The sequence below is a fragment of the Talpa occidentalis genome, unplaced genomic scaffold, assembly GCF_014898055.3.
Source record: "Talpa occidentalis isolate TD23 unplaced genomic scaffold, MPIMG_talOcc4v2.1 talOcc4.6, whole genome shotgun sequence".
NCBI lineage: Eukaryota > Metazoa > Chordata > Mammalia > Eulipotyphla > Talpidae > Talpa > Talpa occidentalis.
This window is the reverse complement of record NW_023604972.1, coordinates 115,860,210-115,884,523: the sequence shown is the minus strand read 5'-3', so window position 1 is coordinate 115,884,523 and position 24,314 is coordinate 115,860,210. Positions and strand designations below refer to the sequence as shown.

At 37.2% G+C, this 24,314-nt stretch overlaps 1 protein-coding gene across 1 annotated transcript in view; it reads right to left on the bottom strand.

Moving 5' to 3' along the window:
* The window catches only part of HCN1 (hyperpolarization activated cyclic nucleotide gated potassium channel 1), a 327,077-nt gene extending 306,633 nt beyond the window's left edge, over positions 1-20,444 (bottom strand). Inside the window, 3 exon segments of the mRNA XM_054688488.1 lie at positions 20,046-20,217; positions 20,220-20,342; positions 20,345-20,444. Of these exon segments, the coding sequence (XP_054544463.1) occupies positions 20,046-20,217; positions 20,220-20,342; positions 20,345-20,444 (395 nt within the window).
* Between the last annotated feature and the right edge of the window lie 3,870 nt (positions 20,445-24,314).

Genomic DNA, 24,314 nt, shown 5'->3' with positions numbered 1-24,314 from the left:
GACACATTTTGGTCATTACTATCTCTTGCTGTTTGCCTGCAGTGAGTTCTCACATAATTAGGGCTGAATACACTGCACTTTTTAAAATTAAACCAAGCCTCTGGGAAAGAATCATGGAAATAGATGGTTAAAGGACACCCAGGCAATTAACAAGCATGATAAAGTTAAAAATTGAAGATAGGAAAGTAGGTTAAGAGCTTTTCTCTCTCTTTCCAACATGATTTGTTGATACAAAAGGAATAGCATCAGCTTCATTTTACATTGTAAAGAGATACAGAAGCTGTCTACATTTCAGTCAATAAGTAAATTCCTTTGCTATTTTCTAATAGATTTTTCTCTTTTAAGCACACAATTCTGAAATAATTCTCCACTGGACTTTTAGAACAAGTCTGAAAATATGTTGTTGAATCACAGTAGTGTAAACAATGAACTAAAAAGTTTTAAGTGTTAGAAGTCTGAGACAATTTTGCCCCAGTAGAGTAACTGCTTTTTACAAAAAAAAAAAAAAAAAAAAAAGGCAAAGCTATAGGTTATTTGTGATAATTTACCAAAAAGGTCTAAAAGGGAAAAAAGTAAAATCTTATAAATTTTAGCTGATGATTAAATCACATAGAATTAATGCATCTTTTTTCCTCTGGTGCTCTATTATTTCATACAATTTCCCTACTAATATTCTTTCCTCCATTAAAGTCACATCTTCATGTGTCTGTCGTTTTTACTAGCCTAAAAACCTCTAAAAAGACTGACTTGGTTTCATTTTACTTTTGTATATAAAGCACCTAATAGTTCCTGAAAACATACTCAATACTCAGTAAATATTTATTGAATGAGTGAATTCATCTGTATAATTCCATTTTTTGATAAACCATTATTTATTTTACTTACATATTAATCATTGATAGGTTAACAAAAAGAAAGTAAAAAGGGAACTTAATATTGACTAAACATTACCTATGTGTCAGGTACATTTGAAATATCTTATAACATTCTTAAGAAGTCATACTATTTTCTCAAATTTTACAAGTCCATTTAAAAGAGGTTGAGGACCTCGCTGGTGTGCAGGCGTTGAGCGCACGGCTGTGAACTGTCAGCAGCCTCTGCAGTGCCGGTTCGATCCCCGCCTGCCGTGGAGACACCCACATGGTAAGGCAGACCTCTCCTGTCTCGGGTGCTGCCCCCTCAGCAGTGTATTTCATCAGTCTGCCTGTTCTGTTCCCTGCTCTGTCTCTGGTGAATCCTCTCACCCTCCTGCACATCTGGCCTGTACCCCAATTCTTGTATAAATAAATCTTTAAAAGAGGTTGAACATTCTCTTCAAAGTTAAAAGACTTAAGTTTCTGAATGTTTTGATATTATATCTGGATAATTTTCCCAGCATAAGGATGCATTACATTGCTTTGCCTCAGCATCATTAGGGTTTTGATGCAAATACAAACCAGATGTTCATAAAACAGACACATAAATAGCAATACTATACTTTTCTTTCATTATAGCCTCATCTTTCTTTTTGAAAATTAAAACCTCTTCCTTTTTCCCCCACTTATTCTTTATTGTAAAATAAAACAGATATAGAAAATAGTGATTTATCACAAGTCAAACAGCCTTCAAATAATCACCAGGAAAAGTCTTCCCTCACCCATGAAGACTGTCCATGTACATAGGCCCCTCCCTCTGAAATAACAGCTCCGTGGACTTTTACAGCAGTTGCTTCCTTGAGTTTCTTTACAGTTTAAAGACAATTAGACATCCCTTGATTGGTCTGCCCCCAAAATTTTACTTTCAATTGTGTCTGAATCTGCAAAATCCTCTCCACCCACTCTTCCCCTTACTATTCATCTGTGTTCTTTCTGATGACTTTCTTACTATCTGGTATGTCCAGGAAATGCAGGTCCTTCAAGATAAGAGCTTAAGTGGCAGGACATCGGGTCTCCAACACTGGATTTTGCTGAAAACATGAAAGGTGCAAGTTCAACACATTCCTCCACACTTGGACCTAGAGGCCTGATTAGACTTAAACCCTGTCCCATTGGTAAACTACAGGCGGTGTGTGCATTTTCATCAAGTCAATACACATTTGGTTGTATCCTTCCATGTGTTTTGTGTCCACTGATGATAAACATCTAGATGCATTAATTGAATGATATGGTAAAAACCATCATATGGTAAAAACCATCATACTTTTCTAATTATTTCAGATGAGAAAAGAAAATAGAGCAACTGCTTCATTTGTTTTAATTTACTTATGTTTCGAGTTCTGAGTAGGTCCCTATGGGTTTCAGTGAGCAATCATTTTTTTGTATAATTATGAACTAAAATATCTGGTAATTTGACTCACTGAAATTCTTATCTTTTTGAAGTCTACCCTTGCCTCTTCAAGTTGGGTGCTGATTCATTTTTGACATTGCCCAGGCAATCTTTGATAACTTCCTTTCTCTCTGGTATGTCCAGTTGTTCATGGCCCTTAACATAAATTTCCTGTCCCAGAATTAGGATCAGCCATTTCTCCTCTTCAAATTACTTCAGACCTCTTGCTATTGGACTGTGTAAATCCTATTCCAGTTTCGGTTGCTCTTCCAGCAAATATCTGTTAGGGAAGTCTGCCTGTTCTTAAGTCTATCAGATTACTTTCCTTCCACTGACTACCTTTGTTCTATATGGAAGTTAAAAAAACATAGGTCTTGCAGTTGTCACATGTTTGTCCCAATCTATTTATCTTTTAGGTTCATGGAGATAGTGTTGCTGTGAAAGTACATGGTGTTTTGGTTTGCTATCTATTTGCTGTCTCTGTGCAAAAACTAATCTACCACTACCTTCTCAGACTCAAGTTCCTTTCTTTTGAAAATTATGTCAATTTCAATTTTCTTGTATCACAAATTATGATATCATTTTCATTTACTTTACACAAAGACCAATTTAGTGGTACTTACTCAGGAAATGTTTTTACTGGAAATGTTTTAAATTTGGTAAGTATAATAAAAGGACTTAGCTACCATAGATTTAAAATTAAAAAATCTCTTTCAAAATATTGACTCAGTATTTTATTAATTATACCTAGAGAGACAGTACTAATTTCCCATGCCAACACAATACGGTTTTAAATGAAAAGTGCACCATTATGCCAACTAGCAAATTTTGGCAAAAGAAAGAAAAAAAAAAAAAGCTACAGACCAGAAAGTGATGTCATTCTTCCTTACTGTCACTGCCTAGAGGGATATATTCTCAACCCTTATTTTGACAAAGACAACACTGATTCCAAAGGCAATGACACTTAAACAGTTTTTATGGGGCTATAAAAGAAGAGCCATCCTAACATAGCTACTATATTCCCATTCTTAAAATGCTTAAAAACAAGCATTATAGTAACTAAAACAAATGCAAGCTTGTGTGTGTATATATATATATATACACATTGCTTTAAATGGTTTCAAATCTTATTTATAATTATCAAGTTTCTGTGTATTAGATATCCACATTACATTCAAATATTCAGATTTTTTGCAGGGAATATGGAGGGAAGACCATCTGGTTGTTGGAAATTATCATAAAAATCAAGACCAAGCATAATGTTGCTAAAATTTCTTGATTCATTCATACAGGCACACTTCAGGATACTGTATGCTAACTTCCAGACAACCACAATAAAGCAGATACTGCAACAAAGTGAGTCACAAGAACTTTTTGGTTTCTGAGTGCATATAAAGTTATGTTTACACTATACTGTAGTCTCTTAAGTGTTAAAAAAGCATTCTATCTACAAATAACAATGCATCTCAATTTAAAAAATATTGCTACAAAATGTCCATATATTTTTATTGATAGAGGGTCTTACCTCAATGTTGACAGTTGCTGACTCATCAAAATGGTAGCCGCTGAAGGTTAGTGGCTGTGGCAATTATTAAAGCAAGGCAATGGATTTGCCACATCAATTGACTATTTCATGAAAGATTTCTGTGTAGCATAGGATGCTATTTGATAACATTTCACCACAGCAGAAATTCTTTCAAAATTGGAGTCAATCTTCTCAAATCCTGCCACTACTTTACCAATCAACATCAAATCCTTTGCTGTCATTTCAACAATGTTCACAGCATATTCACTCAAGAAACTACCCTCTTTCCTCATTCATAAGAAGCAATTTTTCATCCAAAAAAGTATTATCATGAGATTACAGCAAATCAGTCACATCTTCAGGCCCCACTTCTAATTCTGGCTCTCTTGCTATTTTCACCACATCTGCAGTTACTTCTTCCACTGAAGTCTAAAATCCTTTAAAATAATCTATGAAGGTTGTAATCAACTTCTACACTCCCATCAATGTTGATATATTGACCTCCTCTCATGAATCATGAATGATCTCCATGGCATCTAGAATGGTGAATACTTCTCAATAGTGGGCTTATAATATTCAGTAAGCCATGTTGTAAAAAAGAGTGATGTCATTCAGACTTTATTGTTCCATTTATAGAGGGCAGGCAGAGTAGATTTACTATAAGTTTTAAGAGCCCTAGAATTTTTGGAGTGGAAAATGAGCAATGACGTCAACTTAAAGTCACCAGTTACATTAAGTCCTAACCAGAAAGTCAGTTTGTCTTTTGAAGTTTTTATTCCAGGCATTGACTCTTCCTCTCCAGCTATGAAGGTTCTAAATAGCATCTTCTGCCAAAAGAAGGCTGTTTTGTCTACATTGAAAGTCAGGTGTTTACTGTAGCTACCTTCAATTATCTTAGTTCGATCTTCTGGATACATTTCTGCAGCTTCCACATCAGCACTTGCTGCTTCACCTTGCACTTTTATGCTGTGAAGACATAGCTTCTTTCCTTAACCCTCATAAATCAAGCTTCACTAGCTTCGAACTTTTCTTCTGCAGCTTCCTTATCACGATCCACCTTCATAGAATTCAAGAGAGTTTGGTCCATGCTCTGACTTAGACTTTGGCTTAAGAGAATGTTGTGGTTGATTTTATCTTCTATCTAGACCACTAGAACTTTCTCCATCTCATCAATAAGACTACTTGTTTTCTTATCATTCATTAATTTCATCAAAAGTTTTTACCTTTGTATTCATAACTTGACTGTTTGGTGCAAAAGTCTAGCTTTCAAACCTCTTTTGGCTTTCAACATGGTTTCCTCACTATACTTAATCATTTCTACCTTTTGATTTAACCTGAGAGCTATAAGGTTCTTCCAATCACTTGATCACTTAGAGATCCTGGTGGGATATTAACTGGCCTAATTTCATTTTTCAAATGAGAACAGGATGTCCAAAACAGTGAGAGAGATGGGGGAAATAGACAATCAGTAGAGAAGTCACAATACACACACAAAGTTTGCCGTCCTATGTGATTGTGGCTCATGTTGCCCCAAAACTATTATAATAGCAACATCAGATCACTGATCACAGATCACCATAATACATACAATAAAACAGTTTTAATATTGTGAGAATTACCAAAATGCGAAGAAACACGAAGTGAGCACATGCTATTTTAAAAATGTTTCCTGCTTTTTGTTTTATTTTGCTTGACACAGGGTTATTACACAGCTTCAATTTGCCAAAAAAAGAGGGGGGGCAATTATCTATAACACATTAAAAAAAGTGAAATGCAATAAAATAAGGTACATCTATACTTACTATGTACCTACTTAGTATCTTATATTCATCTAATCCTGAAAATAGAGTAGCAAAACAATAAAAACCCTTACCTTAAGTGCCTTAAGTGGAGGCTAAGTTATAGATCAAATTAAACAAAACATTTAGTAAAATAAATTGTGATAAATTCTATGAATAAAAAGTACAACAGAGATATGGAGAATAACCAAAAACCAGGGATTTAGTCGGTGCTGAAATTTTACTCATGTCAAGAATATTATACCATGCAGATATGAGGGAGAAAGAAAGGTGTTCTCAGACAAACAGAAATTGAAGGAGTTTACAAACACTAGACCTCCCCTGTAGAAATGCTAAATGGAGATTTCATATGTAATTTAAAGAGAAGAACATCCACAAGAAAAATAATAAGAAAATCGACAGAACCAGAAAATGAAATGGCAGTAGCAGATCCTCATGTACCAATAATCATCCTAAATGTAAATGGACTGAACTCACCAATCAAAAGGCACAATATGGCTAGTTGGATTAGAAAGCAAAGTCCAACTTTCTGATGTTTCCAGGAAATGTACTTGAACTTCAAAGATAAATATACATTCAAAGCAAAGGGTTGGAAAACAATCCCACAAGTAACTGGGATCCAAAGAAAGGCAGAGACAGCCATACTTACATCAGATGAAATATATTCCCAGTTTAAAAATGTAACAAGAGAAACTATTAATGATGAGTAAGGGGACAGTATAACAGGAAGATATAATGCTCATCAATGTATATTTACCAAAGAAAGGAATATCAATATACATTAGGCAATTAGTATCAACTCCCAAAACAGACATGGTAAAAAAGACATTTGAGGGAGGGGAAGTCAACACTTCACTCTCACCAATAGACATATCAACTAGAGAGAAATTAAATAAGGACACAATAGCCTTAAATAATTAGACTACATGAGCCTTACAGACATTTATAAGGCAATGCATCCCCAAAAAAAAACATAATACACATTCTTCACAAGTACACAATGGACATTCTTCAAAACTGACCACATTTGAGTCACAAAATAAGTTTTAATAATTTCATGAAGACAGAAATCTTGTCAAGTATCTTGTCTGATTACAATGGTTTAAAACTAGAAAATAAACACAAAAAGAAAGCAGGAGCAAAACCCTAATATGTGGAGACTGAACAACATACTGGGTTAATGAGAAAATCAAAGAAGAAATTAAAAAATACCTCAATACCAATAAAAATGAAGACACAGCCTACCAGAACCTATGGGACACAGTAAAAGCAGAACTATGTATTATAAAAACACAAGTCCCCAACAACAACAAAAGACAAAGCTCAAATAATCTTATATCTCACCTTAAAGAACTAGAAAAAAAGTAAACAAACAAAACTTAAGGACAAAAGGAAGGAAATAATAAAAATAAGAGCAGAAATAAATGAAATAGAAATAGAAATAAAATCTAAAAGCTTAATGAAAGCAAAAACTGGTTCTTTGGGAAAAAACAAACAAACAAATCAGACACATGTCTAGCTAAGTTCACAAAGAAAAAACAGGTGAAAACTCAAAATGAATAGAATCCAAAATGAAAGAGAAGTTAGATCAAACATCTCAGAAATTCAGAGAATGGTAAGAGATTATGATGAACATTTTTATGCTAGTAAACTCAATAAGCTAGAAAAGATGAACAAATTCCTGGAAATATACACCATCCGAGACTGAACCAGGAATAGAAAACCTGCACATAGCAATTATAAGCAAGGAAATTGAAACTGTTTTCAGAAGTCTCCCAAATAACAAATATCCAGGATCAGGCAGTTTCACTAGTGTGTTCTGCAAAACAGTCATATATGAACTAAAATCCTTCTCACTCTTCCAAACCACTGAAAAAGAGGGAACACTGCCAAACGCATTTTATGCAATACCTTTATAACAAAACCAAAGATACCACATACACACCAAAAAGAAACCTACAAACTTTCCTGATGAACACAGATGCTAAAACACTCAAAAAAAAAAAAAAAAACTTAGCAAATGGAATTCAACAATGCATTGAAAGTATAATACATCATGACAAAAAAGGACAGAATTATGAAAATACCAGAGATCATCCTACTATTTACAAAATTTAATACAATTGCACATCCAACCCCATCACTAACAATTAATCCTAGCCCATATTTTTTTCTGTAATTTGCTAGCCTATATATTTTGAATAATTTTTTATATCCTGTCAAACTGATCTTTACAATGTTTGCAAAAATTGAGTCTTTAAAGGCATATGTTGGAAAGCTCTCCTTCATAGACTATTAATTAATTCACTAAGATTTTTCTAGAAACTATGAGTTCAGTTATTTTTACCATCTATAAATATAAACTTATTTGGATTAATTGTGTTGCAAGCTGTGAGAATGAATTTTACTCACCTGTTATAGCTAATACTATTTATTTTATAACATCTTTTTTATACTGATCTGATATTTTTTCAAATTTTGTATTTGGGAATATAGTTTACATTTTTGGTTTTTATAGTCACTCATTTTTTTTCTATCGTATACCCTCAATCACGGTAGTTAATATAAAAGAAAGTTTCTGGAAGGATAGGGGAAGGTAGGGGATAGGGCAAGGACAATGGAGGTTTGGTAGAGGGTGAGTGAAGCATGTACATAAGAAGTGAAAATATAATTCCAAAGTTATATAGACATGTAAATTAATGACATTTTTAATAAAAGAAAAAGCTTCTGATACATTTTTAATACACTTATGTTATAATTTACTGGACTTTGAAGTTAATTCTAGCATTTACCAGTGCTTCAACCATCTCTTTAAAGCAGGTAAACATCTTCCACACAAAAATAAGTTTGTCTCTTCTGGTTGCAAATATATTCCTAACTATAATTTTCTGCCTTAGTGCACTGACTAAACCATCCATAACAAATTCCTGTGTAATCCTTGCTGACCGGGTCTATAGTCTCAAAACTAAACTACTTGTCTGACAGGGGATTCTCTCTCTCAAGGTAATTCACTGGGATTTTCCCAGCTAGAGCTCTCTTTCTTAAATGACTTCTCCAAGTAAGCCTCTGTCTCCCTATATCTTCTACATATCATTTTTAGTATCAAATTATGAGTAAAAATATTAGATAGTTCAGGAAAAAGGAAATTGTCATACAAAAACAAATGCACTCGAAGAGAACCACAAACCTCTTGAAAAATCACAGGACAAACTTTGTGACTATATGCTCATTTCCAGGGCTGAGTCCAAGATTTCGTCCTCCCTTGCTCTCTTTTTTTAATTATATTTATTTTTACCTGTGTAACGTTCACTTACAATACTGTATATGATTTATAAGCATAGGCTCATGCCCTTCATCCATATGCTGTTACCATACCAGACCCACCACCAAGACTCCCACAGTTCTCCACCAAAACCCACTGTGTTCCCTATTGTCTTCTCTCCCTCTTCCTTCCTGTCTCCCTCTTCCTTCCTCTCTGATAACCTCACTTCTCCAGTCAGATTTCTAAGGATTGTTATGGTTCCAAGTTTTAGTTTGATTCTTAAAGTATTCTATGAGACTGGAAAGGCCAAGAACCACATTGAGATAATCAGGTAACTATGAATGATGACTATAATGAATAAGAATTTGGACATTATTTATGTAGCTCAATATATACCACCATACTGAGTAGTCTGAGTAGTTCTAGCATATATTTCTATTTTATATAATAAAAATCTAAATCCCAGAAAAAAATATTTTCTCTAGTCTAAATTCACTTAAAAGACTAACCAAGACAAATAACTAATTTATTGGTAAAACCAAAGAAGCTTTTTAAAATAATGAATGACCCTGCTACAGAAAAAAAAAATATATATATATATATATATATATTATACTCATTCTTTCTATTAGTGCTAAGTACTAATTATTTAACTTTCAATATTCATTTTCTCAGCCATCACTCACATATCTAAAACAAACAAAATTGTGTAATTTTTAATAAGGTATATTCTAATTTTTTAAATAACAAGCTTAACACATTCTGCAAGGGTGATAAGTGACAGCGGCTCTAAAGTAATATATTTTTTTTTACTTATTCTTTCAAATGTGTGATCTTACCTAAATTTATTTCTAAGTAACCATTTTTCATAGGCTATTAAATTTGACAACAAAAAAAGAAAATGACAGAATTTAGCAAGTTATGAATCACTTTATTTGCTCATATGAAACATTTAACTGGTTTGAAATAAGATCTCAAATGGTCTAACTATGCCATTTTCTGATGAAAACGAAGATTAACGGAAGTACATGCAATGAATGCCAGTAGAATTTTCCCTAAAAGCTATTCCTAAATGTGCAGTAATGTAGTATTCTATATCAACTAAAAAGATAATATTGTTGTATCTGGAAAAAAATTTAGGAGTATATATGTATTTAGAATTCTTCAATGCTAATCACCTCTTAAGTGAAACTCTTTAACATAGTGCATATAAGAACTGCCCCTGAACATCAGGATTTCTGCTGCCCAGGCTTCCAAAAAGCCTTGAAGAAGCTTCTAATATACATTATATATATATATCAATAAGTATATACACAAATGTATACATCATTTACAAGGCCCTCCCTTCAATGACACACTTGTTTAAGAAATTCTGATGTTCAGGGGCAGTGTGTACATGCATATTTTCTTTTTTTCAGTATACAATCCTTAATTCTGTTTCAATTTTACTCTCATAATAGGTAACTCTTATATAGTATTAAATGTTGAGCATAATTTTAAGCACTATATATCTAGACACTATATCAACATATGTAATATAAATATATCTTCCTGACAACATGGCTCCCAAGTCTAAAACTGTAAGTCACCTTAAAATATGCACAGTCTTTTTTTTTTTAAGTAAAATAATATGAAAGAGATATATGAAGAACATGTAAGCTCTTCTCCATTCCTTTTAATCAACAGTAAGGTCTAATTCAAACATTGTAACTGTTTTTTTGACATTTGATTTTTTTTTAAAAAATGACATTAATTTTAAACTGTTAATTTCTAATAATGGCAGATGAGGATTCACCTTTCTTTCACCATCAAACCCTTATTTACCTTTCTCTGGCCCTTACAGAATAAAATTAGACAATAAGCTTCACTAAATTGATCATTCTTACATTATTGGGACCAGGTGTTGTCCAGTGCTGAATCAGGCTATGCATTCCCATTTCAATATCTTTAGAGCAGGGCCTCCCTGGTGGCACAGCAGTTGAGCGCTGGGTTGCAAAGCTGCCCTCCGCGGTGCCGGTTCGATCCCCAGCTGTTCCCCGGCCACCGGAGGAGGGTCCCGCATGGCGTGCAGACCTCTCCTGCCACCCAGACCTCCCCTGCCACCCAGACCTCTCCTGCCTGCTCCCCTCAGCAGTGTACTTCACTCCTTCTGCCTGCTCTGCTCCCTGCTCTGGCTCTGGTGAATTCTCTCACCCTCCCGCGCTTCTGACTGTACCCAGTGCTTGTATAAATAAATAAAAAAAAAAAAAGAAAAGAAACCTTTAAAAAAATGCCTTTAGAGCATCATGGAGTTTAAAAAAAAAAAAACCCTCTTATTTGCTTGTATTAAATATATCCTGTGAGGATTATACGAAAGCCATATACTCTTATTTCGAGTGATCTACAGAACATCTTAGTAGCACTACTTTTCAAATGCACCATGAGGCATTCCTCCAGAGCCATCTATAGCCTGCCCTTGTCTAAACTGGTTTCTTTTAATCACAGCTAATTGGGAGTACTATGGGACTTGCTTTCAAAGTTATTTGTGTTACATCCAATAAACTGTCTTCCTTATCTTCATTTGTTGTTAATTTCTTGTTTTGCTGGAGCATATCATCCAGTAATATTCTAAGAAAGGATACACAGGTGGCTAGTATTAGCATTCTCGAACTCTTCAAGTCATGACACAATGTAAAATTCTTTTAGAAATCACTTTCCCTCAAAATTTTATAAATGTTATTACCCTATCATTTAGCTCACAGTGCTTTTCCCACTTTGTCATATGGACTTTCTTGTAGTAGGTTTTATTTTCTCTTTAATTTAATGCTGTACTAAAAGCTCCTGTGTGATACTACGTGGTGGAGACTTCTTCCACATTGCTGAGCACTCACTCTTCAGGTTTCACAGAACAGACATTTCACTCTTTACTATTTGGAAATTTTTGTTTAAAATGTCTCTGTTGAATCCATATGCCCATTTTCACACTTCGTTCTCATTCTGGAATTCCTTTTATAGATTTTGACCTTCTGGATTATCTTTTATTTTAGTTATATTTTCTATTCTCTCATTTTTGCCCTAATTCCAAGAAGTTTCCTAGACTTTATCTGTCAACTCATTACATCCAAGTGTTCCTTTTTATTCTGTGGATTCTTTTTATTGCTTTTTGTTCTTATTGAATAGGCAAAATACCTTCCTGAAGATATTATTTATAGAGTATATTTAAAATAATACTGTAATTTCCCCTACCCAAATGCTTTTACTCTGAATTATTTTTTTTGCTCCTTGATGTATTCTTTTTCCTTAACAATGGAGACTTTTCTCAAAAGTGTTGTTACCTTTGGCTTTCAGATCATATCAGATAATGAAATACCAAATATAATTGCAGTTTCTATATACATATGTGAGGATTTTTGCAAGGTCATTAGGTAATAAACAGGAATTTTTATTGTAAGACTTTGAAATGTCTCCAACTAGAGTTATTTTTCTCCAGTTTCCTGTCTAGGGAGACTTGACTTGACCCTAAGCATTCTAACATCAGGGTTAAGAGTTCTATATTCACTAGGAGACCTTGATTTAATCCTCCTGCTGTCAGCCTGCTTTCCTGAAAATTATTTCTTAACTGGTATTTTCACATCTTGAATTCTTCTGAGGTTTCAATGGATGAAGTACTGTGGAATTAGAATAATTCCTCTGTTAGGTTTTTATTTTTCAAAATGTTTCTGAGATATTTTATTCTCTACTCCTCTTTCTTCTATTTCACTATGTGTTTATGTTTGTTTTATTTCTTCTTCATATTATTTTGAGGAAGGAAGAACAAATGATTAGGTTTAATCCACCATGTTTCCCTGAAAGTTTGGAGGATTATTTATACCCAAGTTTTGTTTCTTTTTAGGTAACAGGGTTAAAGTGAAAGACTTAAGATTCAGAAGAGTTGCATTCCTGACTCAGTTCTTACCATCTATCTCTGTCATTGTATTCATGCTCCTTAACCTTGCTGTAGTTTCACTCAGGTATCTGTATAGTGGTCAGGCAAACACATTGGTTTGGACACATATTTGCAGGCGGCAGTGGAGAGGAGATGGCAGAATCTGCTATAGGGAAGGAAAGAGCTTTCACTAACTTTAACTATGCTTATTAATTCTAAGATTTAAATGTTTGCATAGCCTGGATGGAGAATATTTCCCAATAAGGTTTGCTTAAAGTTTGTTATGTTGACCCAGCAATTTCACCTCTAAGAGAAATGAAAATATATCACTGCAACAAATATATATGTATATAAAAAACTGTACGAGAATGTTCATATCAACAGTATCCATAATACTCAAAAGGTAGAAACAATCAGATGCCCACCATTTATTGAATGGATAAATGAAAGTTGCTTTACCCATACAACAGAGGAATTTTCAGCAAAAAACATTCTGACACAAGTTCATTCAAGGGATGAAACTTGAAAACATTAGGCTAAGTGAAAGAAATCAATAAAAAGACTACATACATGTCATATGATCCTATTGATATGTAATGCTCAGTTTTAGAGAGAAAGAGACACAAAATAGATTAGCAGTTGCTTGAAGCTGTAGGGACAAGAGGGAAAAGACAGAAATCAGTGCTAATGTGCACAGAATTCATTCTTGGGGTGAAAAAATTCTCTAAAATTGATTGTGGTAATGGTTGCAAAACTCTGCAATCATACTAAAATGCAATGAGTCATGTACTTTGAGTGAATTGTATGGTATGTGAATTAAATCTCAAAAAAAAAAAAAAAGCTGCTCAGTAATAAAGTATCTTAAAAAGCCCGGCAGGAAAAATCTTATTATGTGCATTTCTAAAGCATCAGGAAAATAAAGCACAGTAATAATTATGAGGTTGTGGAGCATATGTATGTTTTAAAAATTATAAATTTAGATGAAACAAGAGGCACAGATAGGAAATAAAACGGAGGCAGGTGGTGTTGGGGTGACAGCAATGATTAGACTGAGAACAAAATGACCAAGTGGAATTACCTATGCTACAAATGATGGAAAGTGAAAAGAGAATTTCAGACAGTGGGGTTAAATGTCTCCTGAAAATGTCCATGGCAGAAGAGAACACAACTTGTTGGAGCTGAATATGTACCTGGTGGTTAGAAAACAGAGAAAAAGTGGTGTGTGTTGACGTTGAAAGATGGAGTGAAATTATGCAAGGTCTTACAGTTCATGGTAGGTTTCTTAAATGAACTGTGAAAGGAGTGAGAGGTCTCCAAAGGTTTTTAACAGCATGATAACACTAATAGATTGGCTTTTTAAAGATAACTCTCATCACTCTTTGACGAATAGAATGGAGGACAGTTTTGACTTTCTGTTCTAAAACTGCCTGTGCATATCTAACAAGAACATCAACATTAGTGAACCACTCATCATTTCAAGAAATGATTCAACTGGTGGCAAAAGTAACTGGTAAAATCATTATGTATGGAATTTCTACAACATTCATAGTCAGTACTCTATTCCCCAAATTTCCCAGAATACAAAGAATAATACACAAAGATGTTTATTGCAGCATTATTTATAATAATAAAATGCTATAAACAAACCTGAAAGTACAAAATCTGTAAGTAGTTCCTAATTCTGTGTGTATGTAATTAGATTTTAAGTCTTTGAAGCTTAAAACAAATGTTTTGAAAATAAGAGGACGTCTATAAGTAAAATTCTCAAGTTGTATCCAAGGCATGAGTAATTTTGCTTTGTTGCTTTAACTAAGTTGCCAGTTACTTGGTCAAACATTTGAAGAATATGATAAGGAAATTAATAAATTTGAAAAGTGTTATGAAATCAACTAGGGTGAAATGTGTCAGATAAAAGGTGAGCTCAAAAGCACATAATTGTATATAAAAATGTCTTGGTTTCTGTCAGATATGCAACACACACACATTCATAGAATTAACAGAGCCATAAATATGAAATTTTGCAAAAACACGGAGAATTCCAGAAGTACTAAAGATCATCACCATTTCCCCTCATATTTCTTCTGCCAAAATAACAATAAGTTGTATATCAAGCTGCCCTCACACAGAAAAGTATTTTTAGAAGAAAATTAGCATAAGTGAAAATTGTCTTTCTTACTTATTACATGCAATATTTTTTCTCCATTACCTCCATCTCTACTCCTCAAATATATGGTGTCACCCTATTCATAGTTGTTACTTCTTTACACAAAATGATGAAATGAAAATTTGTCCTGAAAATAATTCACTTCTTACGCAACTATATTTCTATCATAAGTTGTAACATACTTATAAGAAACCAAGAAATTCTGTTAGAATCTTCATCCAAAGCCGAATTTTTGTCTCTAAGCAATAAAGTGAATTATCTGCTAGACACAAGAATTACACTGGGAACGGCAAAAATGCTCACAAGAAAATCACATTGGATATTTATTTTGCTTGCCTCACATTCTGAGAACCTCTAGGTTCAGAATGAAATAATGCAGAATTACAAATACTAATTAAGTTGCTTTTGGGCGTTGATACTGTTTTAGTTTCTGTTTTTTTAAACAAGCATATATAGTGTAATTGGATTTTGTAAAAAGAGCTTATGATAAAAATAATGAGCAATATATCATTTCAAAGCATTTAACTTTCTTTCATTATTACATGCAGTTTCATAGCTACAACTCCATACCATTGAATATAAATTGTTAAAAGAACATCTGCCTAATGACTCAATTTATACCAAGTTCCCAAAAGTAGATTTAAAGGAAAGTTGTTTAGAAAAAAATCAAAAACAACTTAAAATATTTTATTAGTAAAATAATGAAGTGTTGAACAAAACTTAAAGTTTTAAAACTTATATTCATACTAGAAAAAGGTAAATGTATAAAGTCACACCTTCAAATCTTTCAAATAATTTCCCTTTCATTCAACCTAATGAAAGGTTAGAGCTTGAGCAATATAAAAAAACTTAATTGAATTTAAGATATAAAAAGGTTCACCTAACAGGAAAAAAACAGTTAATTTTGGCTGCGTTCATATGGAAGGCAAATAAAAGGAGCATTGCTGAGAGAATATAGAGTGCATTCAGCACAAAGACAACATAACACTAGGCTAATTAGTCCCTTAAACCCCAGAAGGTTGAATTGTTTTCCTGTGAGAAGCTCCTGGAAACAAATGCTCTCTCTGACTAACTGTGTAATATGGATGAAGACACCCTTCTCTAATGAACACATCAGTGACCTCTGACATGAGTACAGTTGTGGATGCAGCTCAAGGCAGCGATGGAAGGCCAGAAATGACTATCTCCAGGAAGTGACTCCTGTCTCTAGAGTCCTCATGTACTTACAACACAATAAGCTTTTCACACAGTTATTCACACTAATTGATGAAAAGCAGTGGAAGAAATAACAAGTCGAGATATAAAATCTCCTCCTTTACCAGAGGCAAGTTGTTGGCTGGTGATACATATGGAATAGAAGCATTATTTTTATTTTTAAAAGAGCCCTTATGTAAGCGTGATCCAACAAAATTATATCAGAAATGGCAAATAGTCTGGTGATAAAATCATTCACGATAAAGTGCTCACATAATAAAACCATCCACAAAAGTACTCTAGATATTATCTCCATTTGAATGATCACATCATAACTATCGATTGACTGAAAGCACACGGCTTAGTGAGTGTTCCTTTTTTTATTAAATGAATGAAAAGTAAAATTTTAGCTAATAAATATAAACTCTCAGTAATCTCAGAAAAAAAAAATCACATTTAACCTCCAAGTTAAATAGTTGTGTATATGTGTGTTTGTGTGTGTGTTGTTCATATGAAATGCAGTAAGACTGAGGTCATGTCCTCACTACATAAAGAAGAGTTTAATTTTTTTTTTTTTTTTTTTTTTAGGTAGCTATCCATACTTTCCCTGTCCTGGGTGATTCTTATACTCTGGTATAAACAAAAACAAAACATTTCTTTTCCTAAGTTCTCTGGCTTCCACCCACTTATTTCTAACAGTATTGATAGTATTTGACTCTTCTTCAGTCCCTAAAGGTTTCTAACATCATCCTCTCCTGAGAAAGAAGGGAAATACAGTGCCTCTGCCCTACTTACACCAGAGGTAGGAGAAAAGTGCCTGCCAGACACAGCAATAGCACTCTTGGGCTCTGGCGGGGAAAGAAGCACCTAGTTAGCTCTCAGGGAATCTCAGAGGGAGCACAGCCGTGCCACTTGAGGGAAGCGGAAAGGAACCCGCCTTAGACATCATCCTGAGAAAGGACACTAGATCATTAGCCACGGCGCTAAAGTCAGGACATGCCCTACAGGAGTGGGATCTTGCCACACTCAGCAGCATGTGGGTAACCAAGAACAGGAGACTGAGTCAATGACCCTGGCCATGCAAAGATGTATGAAAGAGTCAAAGGAAAAATCCTCTAGGTATCTTCACTTCCAAAATCCCCCCTGGGGTGGGGGGAGAGCCCCCCCCCATGGATACGTATTCTTAATTGTTACATTCTCACTTGCTAAATGATTACTGAACGTAAATTTGCCATTGTAAGAAGCATAGCAAAGAACCTGCCTTAAAGTGTCTTCTTCAGCAAAGGGCCTGAAGTGAATAGATCATGACCATAACATTTCTATTATTTTAGAGATTACGCACACATTGTTTTCCTTTTGGAAAAAAACACCGCAAGAATTTTATCTTATTTTTATGGTTTTTCATTGTTATCCTGATGTAGGTTCTGAGAAACCTTATGTTGGTATTAAGATGAAGTGAAAATACTAATGCAGTAGTAATAAGAGCTAAATATCTTTCATATGCAAGTATGTCTATTATTACTTCTTTAGTCTGTTTTAGAAAAACAGTGTATACTGTAATTATGAACTTGGAAAATCGATTTCTCAGACATTGTCTTATTAAAAAACTAAATAACAGTAATTGTTTAATTTATGTCTGTTATTTTCTTTTTCCAGTTATGGAAGAGAAAATCAAATATTCCAAAGTACTCTAGACTGGAGTTTGCTTGAGAATATTATCTCAGGTTTTAATTATCTCTATTTTTTTGAAATGCATGATAAAACTGAACCATCTCTGATTTCAGTTTCTTCCTGTGTTCAGAAACTTTTTGTTTGTTTGCTTTATTAAAGAGATTTTGTCTCAGATGACGGACGGAGGAAAATGTGGAGACTCTTTAATGTCATGCATTTTATTCTTTCAAAAGATTTTAGCACACTATTTCAACTCCTGAAAGGTGGCCATAGGTTTCGTTTTATTTTGTGTTGTTTTGGTCCTGTCATTTCATCCAGTAAATGGTGAAAGTTTAATTGTATGACATCTGCCACCATTTTGAAAAGTGTAGTCTCTTTTCACATTCTTCAAGAAATTAAAGTAACATACGTAGTTATTTAATTGAGTGTGAAATTAAATATTTTAGCAATTTATCCACATGTAATTACTGAACAAAATAACTTCTAAATAGACTATGCTTACCTCGTTGAGACTGAAAGATGTTTCCATGTTAAGTTTTTTTGTGAAAAAATTGTGATATGGGTTGCAACATATTTCCAGTGGGAATTAGGGGAGAGTATTTTACATTGAATTTCAATGTAAAATTGAAATTAAAATTTTAAAATTTTAAAAATTTTAAAATTCTAAAAAAAAGTACTATAACCTTATATACTTTAGAACAAGGATAATGAATACTTTAGTACTAATCCTCCTAAAGGAGAAAACAGGTTTGATTATTTAACAGTCTTTCACTATAAACACTTTTAAGCAAACTCCTAAGGGTGTATGGACTGACTATAAATGCCATTAAGTTTTAGAAGTTATGTGTTTTTGAAAATAAGAATCTTAAAATTATACACTTTCTGAAATCCATTCACTGTACGCATAAATAACAGAGGCTGGTGATTTCTGACACAATATATCAGCCAAGGTGCAGACACTACAAAGCTTTGTGTGACTACAGCACGGATTTTCCACATTGAATGTTATTCAGAACAGTGGACAGCTCCCAGTAGGCCTTAAGGAGTCTATGGCAAAGCCCTTAGTTTCTAAACATAACCAAATTAATGCTGTTTTTTTATTGCTATATGTTTGCTTTAACAGCTTATTGGAACTGATTCGTCTGCACATACTCCTTGAGTTGAAGCTTTCTCCTTTTTGAACGAGCTCAGTATATAAATAAATAATAAATACCTACCTAAAGGCTACCCGAGTTACTAGTGTTCTTTCAAAGGGAAAACCCAACCTTATTCAGAAGCAACAGAACGTGGCTGCAGGGAGGGCGCACGCTAATAAGAGGATCCACTTCACGACCTTCATTTGACAATTTCGAAACATGCTTATAACCGAATGAATACTGGGCGACAAATAAGAAGATTAGGAAACATCTCAATGTTAATTCTCCTAAGCAGTTTCCCTGACAGCTGACAGCTCCCCTGCCCTTGTTCCCGAGCTGGGAAATAAGAAACAGATTTCTGAAATAGACTTGTAGTCAAGGTCAAGAAAGGGTGCCGTTCTGTTTCAAGAAGGGGGGTCTGGAAACGCCCCCTGTCTCCGTTTCGGGAACTTGAGGCTTCCTGCCTCGCTCCTACCCAATCTGGCAGCGCCGGCTCCACAGAAGCCTCAAGCCTCAAGTCAGGGACTCTCCAAGCGCAAATCACCCATCCCCAGCCTGCCAGCCACGACTCCCAAGAAGCACGTTGAGGATACCCAGCGCCTCCAAGCAGATGAAAAACCCATTAACACCCCCCAGGGGGGGCGAGAGCGGCTGGAACAGCGAGGACCCGTGACTCACAGTCTCGGGGCGCCCACCCTCTCCGCCACCCCAGGCGCGCCTTCCCCTTTTGGGGAGGGACCCGCTTCGAAGTGGGGGTTCGGGGAAGTGGGGGTGGGGGGCAGCGCGAGGAAAAGTGTCACCCCCAGGACGACTTTCTGGCCGGTTCCTCACACGCTCACCTCCGAAGTAAAAAAAGTTTCCCTGCTCCAACTTAGCACCCTCGCATTTCGGGGGGTCCCCGTGGCCTTCTTCCCCGCTCGGTCCCCAAACTTGACGAGGGCTCCCGGCAGCAGGAGCTCGTCCTCCACCCGCTCCTCGAGGGAAACTAGTTGGAGAGTCCAGCAGCCCTCGGCCCGGGGCGCCCCCTCCCCAGAGCGCGCTGGAGGGCGCGCCCCCCAGGAGGGTGGGGCGGCGAAGGGCGCTCACCTGAAATCGCTGTAAGGGTGGATAATCCAGAAGCCTGCAGTTTTAACCCTTTCCTGCTCCTTCTCCACCGCCTTCTGGCTCCCGAACATGCGGAGGGAGAATTTGTTGACGCCGGGCTGCAGCATGGAGGTGAACTGCCGCTGCATGAAGCCGTACTGGCGCCGGGGCCCTCGGCGTCCTCGAGGCCCCCGGCCGGCTCCTCGCCCGCGCCGCCGCCGTCCACCTTGAAGCACACGGAGTTGCCGTGCTCCTTGGCGCCCGCGCCGCCGCCCGGAGGGGTGCCCAGGCGCTTGTCCCCGCGGCCGGCCCCGCGCCCGTCGCGGGCGCCTTGGCGGGGAAGACGCTGTTGCCATCGTCGCGGCCGTGGGGCGCGGAGTTGGGCTTGGCGCCCCCCTCCATGCCCGCAGGACGCGGCCGGCGACGGCGCGGGCTCCACACTCGCCGGCCGCCCGGCGCGGGGGCTCCGAGCTGCGGGGGCCGCGGCCCGAGCCGGCTGCCCGCGAGTCGCGCTGCCCGTCGCGGCGGCGGCGGGGCGGCGGCGGCTGCTGCTTCCCGCCCGCGCCGCTCCTCGCTGCGCGCCTCGCTCCCGCCGCCGCCGCTGCCCTCAGTGGCTGCGCTCCGGGCGCCGGCGCGGCTGGGCTGGGGCTGAGGCGGCCCGAGCCAGAGGAGGCGAGGCTCAGCCCTCGCGCGCCAGCGCCAGCGCCAGCGCCGCCCCGCGGCTGCCCCCTGCTGGCCGGAGAGCGGCGGCGCTCACTCGGGCCCAGCGTGACATTGAAGTCGGGAGCCCCGGAGACGTTTGTGTGGACGTGCGCACGAGGAGGGAGAGGCAGAGAGACAGAGACTGAGCTGGCGGATGTGTGTTACTCCAAAGGAAACATATACTAGGGGCTCCCTCTTAAGCACCGCGCTGTGGAGAGATACGCAGCCTCTGCAGCACGAGTTCGATTCCCCAGCCGGCCAGGGAGCGACCCACACGGCGAGGCAGACCTCTCCTGTCGGGCCCGCTGCTCCCCTCAGCAGTGTGTTTCAGTCACTCTGCCTGTTCTGTTTCCCACTCTGTCTCTGGGGAATCCCCTCACCCCCTGCATCGCTGGCCTGCACCCCAGCTCATGTATGCTTAAATAAATAAATCTTTTAAAAAATAAAAAGAAAGAAACACATTCTAAAACTCACGGAGGCATTGTCACATTGTCTGAGCGCCTGTTTGAATGATGTTACTGATGGGCAGAGAGAGAGCCTGGGTCTCTGCGTGCATAAAAATCACGTGTAAAATTAGAGCTATGCAAGGAAGTGAGGTTTGACAATGGATAATAAATTTCAAGAGTAGAAGAGAAGGGGTGGGCTGTGCTGGAAGGAGAGAGCAGACGCTGAAATCTACTAAGTCTGGGTAACCCTGGGTGATGAGCTGCCTGGGGCTTTTCATACACAGCTCTACACCTAGGGACAGGCAACTGACCTCCTTACACTTATCCGTGCTTAATCTCTCTGAGCTCCTTAAGCAGGACATAAGATTTCTTTCTCACAGGGCCACTCACATCAGGTCTGTGACCAGGTCTTCCAACTGCTAATACTAAATGGTGGGGTGGAGTTGGGGAGGGGGAACATGGTATGGAGCCATGGCCAAAGCCGACCTATCTTTACAGATGTTATTTAATCAACACAACATTAAAGGCATGTGTGTCGGTCAGTGTTCACCTCCATCTCGCCAGGAAGCCAAGATGTCTTGGAAACTAGGCAGAATGTAATCACCATTTCAGATGGGAGAAAGTATTCTCAAGTGAAACTTACAATGTGCTGTGGATGCTGAGGAAAGCATTCTGAGATTCCTTATTCCCTCAGTGTCTCTCAAATCCACCGGATTAGCTAAAGGAAGCAAGATGTGCTGCCAAACTCACTCATCACTCAGCAGGGCAGCCCAGGAGTTTGAAGAGCTCAAGGCTCCCAAATGTCCCAAAACAGCTGTTCCAGATTCGAGCATTGCCTTCCTGCCCACAGCCTCTTCAAAGGAAATCTTGCCCTGCCAAGCATCCCCCATCTCATGAGTTCTTGTCAGCCACAGCCACATGTGGGGGGAAGAGGAGTGGACCCATGGGGAGGGAATCCATGACAAGTTGACAACCAGTGGCCTAGCGTGAAAAATGAGCCAGGCCAATCAAGGTGCTTTCTTGAGAAACTGAATAGTGATGAGGCCAGTTAACAATGGGAGAGGCACGGATAAAGATCAAGGAAGTCAATGGGATGCAGTTAACAGCCTGAGAAAGGAATTAGAGAACAATTAAAATAACCTGAGAGGCAGAAACAGGAAGCCATTCGGCCTAACTGTGTTTGACTCTCTAAGACTTCCCCTTACCAAGCTACTCACCTAAGCCTGTGCTAACTCTCCTTTTTCAGTGAACTCCATCCTGACTCAGACACCATCTGTTTTCAACTAATCAAAAAGCGGAACCTAAGAAATAAGTATAGGTGGCCAAATTCCAATGGTTAGAAATAGGGAAAATATGAAAAAAGTGGTGTGATCTCTCAAAGTAGGGACTTTGGAAATCTAAGGGGTCAGATGAGGATAACAGGTGCCAAGGGCAAAAGGAAGCCAAAAGGACTGGATAAAAACAAAACCCTTGCCTAAAACACAGTTCTCCCTAAGAAAGGCCTGATAACTCAGGCAGCTTTTCTTTATTAGGCTAAAGATGCGCCTGACTTTTCTCCTATTCTCATGCTTTTCCAGTTTCTCTATTTTCAGTCCTGAGTGTGACAATGTATATTTTAACATAAAATTTAAATTTTATAATAATTTAAAAACATACATCTAAAATGTTATGCTGAGTTTAAATTTCTCTTTTCTTCTGATCCTTCTATTTATTCTGTTCAAACTTTATCATGATCAGGTTCTTCATTTTAATAAATTTTTTCATAGTTTCATTGTCTGTGCTAAACTAATATGATAAAATTACTGAAAAGCAAGATTTCAAAATAAAACAAAGAAATGCCTAAGTAGGATTGCAAGTCATTGGTTGTTCCATATACAGCTTTTAGGTCATTTTTCAGTCATTCAAATTTTTAAAAACACATTATTTTTCTAAAAATTCAGACTGTGTCTGTCATTTCAATGTATTAACTTAGATGTTGGCAATAGAAAAAGTCAGGCGCCTTCATTTTACTTTCAGATTGTTGATTTAAGGTCATTGAGAATGTGGTCTTAAATGAAAATCTTCCTTAGGAAAAAGATGCAACTTGCAAGGAGATTGGAACAGAATGAAAATTGTGAAATAATTGGAGACAGAAAATTCGCAAATATATTTTAAAATCTAACCCACCTATGAATCTAGGCTCTGCAGCTTGAACTGACAAATTCCTTTCATTGTTTAAATTGTTCTATTTTATTTCTGAATTTATTTCAAAGATTACATAAGTTTTCTAACTAAGGAAGAACTTAGTGATGGATAGTTTACTGGGGTGGGGTTGGGGAGGTAGGAAAACAGAGATGAGAGCAAGTTAAACTCTGTTATGATAATCCCGCGGCACAGTCTCAGGCCTAAATTTGCTTTACTCTGTCCCTTCATTTTCTCTTATCATACTCTCTTCAACCACACAACCCACTCCACACACATATATAACAGAGACAGATCCCAGGACAGACCCATTCCTAGAGATTATATTTTTTGCATATTTCTGTGTCTGTTTATTGGTAACTCTCTCAGGCTGAAATCCACTCACTGGGTTAAATCAGGGTATTTGGGTTTTTGTTTTTTTTTTTTTTTTTTTAGTCATCTTAGAAATAGGACTCCCATCGTGTTTGATTCCATGTCATCAGATCACCATGATGTCAACTGTATGAGGACTCACAGAGAATATCAATTATTAATTCATTTTATGAGAATATACCATTGGTAGTTGTAATGGGTGCTATTCATACACACAAGAACCACACATCTTCTAAAATGTTCCCTGTTTCCTTTAATTCTCTGCTTAACATCAAGTTGCAGACAGCAGCAGAAGATTAATATGAAACTAAAATAAAATCTCCATGCAGCAGACGCAAGCATATGTGAAATGAAACTAAAAAGATAGATGGGAGACTTGAAGTTTGACAGCTTATTGGAAAATTCTCAGTGAAACAAAAGTTTATGGGATAAAACATTTTAGCTCTCTTAGCAGAATTTAGGAATATGGAAACATGGATTTCACATGAAAGGAAAAAAAGACAAGAGATGAATTTCTGTTGAAGTCAATGATAGGGAATGGAGAAAAGACTAGTTCACCAAAGACAACCCC